This window comes from Papaver somniferum, chromosome 5 (assembly GCF_003573695.1).
Source record: "Papaver somniferum cultivar HN1 chromosome 5, ASM357369v1, whole genome shotgun sequence".
NCBI classification, from domain to species: Eukaryota; Viridiplantae; Streptophyta; class Magnoliopsida; order Ranunculales; family Papaveraceae; genus Papaver; species Papaver somniferum.
This window is the reverse complement of record NC_039362.1, coordinates 109063507-109066943: the sequence shown is the minus strand read 5'-3', so window position 1 is coordinate 109066943 and position 3437 is coordinate 109063507. Positions and strand designations below refer to the sequence as shown.

General features: G+C 39.1%; 1 protein-coding gene across 1 annotated transcript; it reads right to left on the bottom strand.

Moving 5' to 3' along the window:
• Nucleotides 1–325: 325 nt before the first annotated feature.
• LOC113279439 lies at nucleotides 326–1093 on the bottom strand. Its single transcript, XM_026528136.1, has one exon. The coding sequence runs from the start codon at nucleotides 1091–1093 to the stop codon at nucleotides 326–328; it is 768 nt and encodes a 255-aa protein (XP_026383921.1).
• Nucleotides 1094–3437: the final 2344 nt, after the last annotated feature.

The following is a 3437-nucleotide window of genomic DNA, read 5'->3' as shown; positions in this document are numbered from 1 at the left end:
CAGTTTTCTGTAATCTATACAAACCCTCCAACCGGTTTGCACACGAGTTGGGACAAGTTCGTTATTATCATTCTGCACCACTGTGATGCCCGACTTCTTTGGCACCACTTGTACCGGGCTCACCCATTTGCTATCAGAAATGGGGTAGATAACTCCCACGTCTAATAACTTTAGTATCTCTTTCTTTACGACTTCCATCATTAGAGGATTCAAGCGGCGTTGTGCCTCCCTTGTAGGCTTTGCTTCATCCTCAAGCGTATTTTATGCATGCATGTCGATGGGCTTATTCCCTTAATATCATCAATTGTCCATCCTATAGTAGTTTTTACTCCCTCAAAACTCGAAGAAGTATTTGTTCCTGCAATTCAGTTAGTGCATTCGAAACTATTACTGGAAACTCTTCGTTATTACCCAAATACATGTATTTTAGGTGATCAGGAAGAGGCTTTAGTTCTAGTTTAGGTGCCTGCAAAATAGATGACAATAACTTTTCATCAGTGCATGACAAAGAAATAAAAGAAATATCATGAATAGGTGGGCATTGTTGCAACGAATTAAGTTCACCAATGGTTTCCTCAAATTCGTCCCCTAACTTAAGCTCGGTTCTCGGATCTTTAAAATCTTTAGAACCCACACTTCTCGTGATAATAGTCTCAAATGGATCATCACACCTCAAATCAAACATCTGTTGAGCTAGTGAGTTAATCACATCAACAGAGAAGCAAGAGTGGACATCACTAGGATATCTCATCGTTTCGTAATTGTTGAAACATATTACTTCTCCATCAAATTCCATAGTCAATGAACCATCATGCACATCAATTTTAGTCCTAGCCGTGCTCATAAATGGTCGACTAAGAAGTAGCGATAGAGATGTGTCAGTTGATCCGTCTGTCATCTCCAACACACAAAAATCCGCTGGAAAAATTAGTTGGTTTACCTGCACAAGCACATCCTCAATAATACCTCTAGGGTATACATTATAACGGTCAGCCAACTGTAAAGTAATTCCAGTTTCTTTCAAGGGACCTAAGTTAAGATATTCATATATAGATGCAGCCATAACATTTACTGATGCTCCTAAATCAAGCATAGCCTTATTAAACTTGGTATTACCAATAACAATAGGAATATCAAAACTACCGGGGTCTTTACATTTAAGTGGGGGTTTCTTTTCCAAGATAGCGAAGCATTTTCCCCCACTTTCATTACCTCATTATCGGTTAACCTCTGTTTATTGGTGCACAAGTCCTTCAGAATTCTCGCGTACTTGGGGACTTGTTTAATAGCATCTATTAGTGGAAAGTTCATATGAATCTTCCTGAAAATATCTAAGATCTCCTTATCTCGCCAAAATTTGGCCGGTTGTCAGCCGACGCAAAAATAATTTAAGTTCTTTTCACTTAACAATTATAAATAATAGTATAGTTATAAGAACAAATTCTTTCCATAGGGAGATACGGGTTGTCAAATTGTTTTGATTACTTATAGAAACTGGGGGGTTTTGTTTGTGCTTATAACTAAATAAAAATAAAGCAAATAGAATAATACGAATATCAAAAATTAAAAGTACTGGTTAGAGTTTTCATCTTCCATCTTCCAACATGTTATCAACTGAATCAATCTCAACATTCATTTTCTATCGATATCAATAATCCTAGAGCGTCCTATCGCAGGCTTACTCCGGAAAAACTCCTATTATCATCAAAGGCGCAAGAGCCACTCTTTGAATCCTTTTCACTAAATAACTTGGCGCAAGAGCCACACAAGTTTAACCCAATGAAAGCACTAATATTTAAGAGTTGAGGTTATTCTAAGCAATCCGGCGCAAGAGCAGCACGGATTTAACCTAGGTTATGCTTCTACATATAATTGTATGGCAACATCCCGTCGTTAACAACTATATTATGCTACTTCTAACAAGGATTATTCGACAATTCAGGATCTCAAACCCTAGTTTAGCAATAGATATGAATGCATGCTCATTTAAGTTGCAACTTAAACAAACTAGCAATCAATCATACATGGAGTTATAAACGGTAGAACATAAGCAATACTAACAAATTATGAATGGATGAGAATGAATATTTCAATTGAATAACATGTCTTCCAACTTAGGACTACATCTCTAACAATAAGAAAGGGTTTACTTACTCATGAATTTCTTAAAACCCATGTAAAATAATAAAGAAGAAATTGAAAGCAAACCCTAAGTTGTAGAAAATCTCCAACACTAACGCTCTCCTCTTTCTCCTCTTGTGTATAAAACTCTTTTGTGTAAAAACGAATGATAAAAGATAATCCTCCAAAACTCGCCAGTACAGCCTAAAAAACTCACGCCCTTGTCTCCTCCTGGAATACTCGTATCATTCCAATGGGCCATGCATAAGTCCAGCCCATAAACATGTATCACTGTCAGTCTCGGATGACTGACAGTACATTCTTCTTTTCATTCCACGGACAGTCACATCTCCGTGAAAAATAGACGTCCCTGGATTTTCACTCCTGCAGTATTCCTCTCACGGACAGTCTGGTTACCGAGAGAATATTTTTCCCCTGGATTTTTATTTTCGCTTCGTCATCTCACGGACACTCTGGTCATCGTGAGTTTTTCAACTTCCTGAGTTTTGTAAAACTCATTCCAAAGCCTAACTCCTTCCAACCACCGATCATCACTTCCATGAAACTCCATTCCCTGTATTTTCTTTTCTAACTCGAACAGATCACAACAAACTGCTCCTTCCCTGTAAGCCAATATATATAAGCTCCTATGGCAGCAATGGTTCTTCCATGTTCTTAGAACTCTTCTCAACTTCATGATCATTACAGCGTTATCAACAGCTGCAGCTATAACCCATCACAGCCTCGACAATCTTATACATCGTCCACAGCTCTAACATCACTTAGACTCCATTATTCTTCAACACCGATGGCAGCAGCAACTCAGCTCCATCACTGCCATTATCTTTCCCAACTGCCAAACCTTCTCTGATCATCAGCTTCTCCTTCTATAGCTGGCAACAGTCACAACTCAAGTTAATCTCCTTCCTGCCATTCGAGCTATCCATCTGCACCTCAACCACGGCTCCATTCTGCCATCGATACAACAAACTCAACTCCATCGCTCCATCAAACCTCATCATCGATAATCAATGGCAGCAAATATCTAAACCATCGCAGCTTCATATTCGTTCTCGTCTCCAGTCACAGCCAAACTCCATTACCCAGAGACACCATCTCTCTTATGACTCGAGTTCCATCAGTAGATCGAGCTCTTCTTAATATTCATTACCATTAGATCTTCACAGAAACTCAGTACCATCACCACGATCAATCATTTCCGAGCCTTGTGATACACAGACTCCTCCTCCATCGATCACATCCATGGAACTACCCTCATAGTCACTGCCTTCAACCTCCGATGATAACCAGCCAAC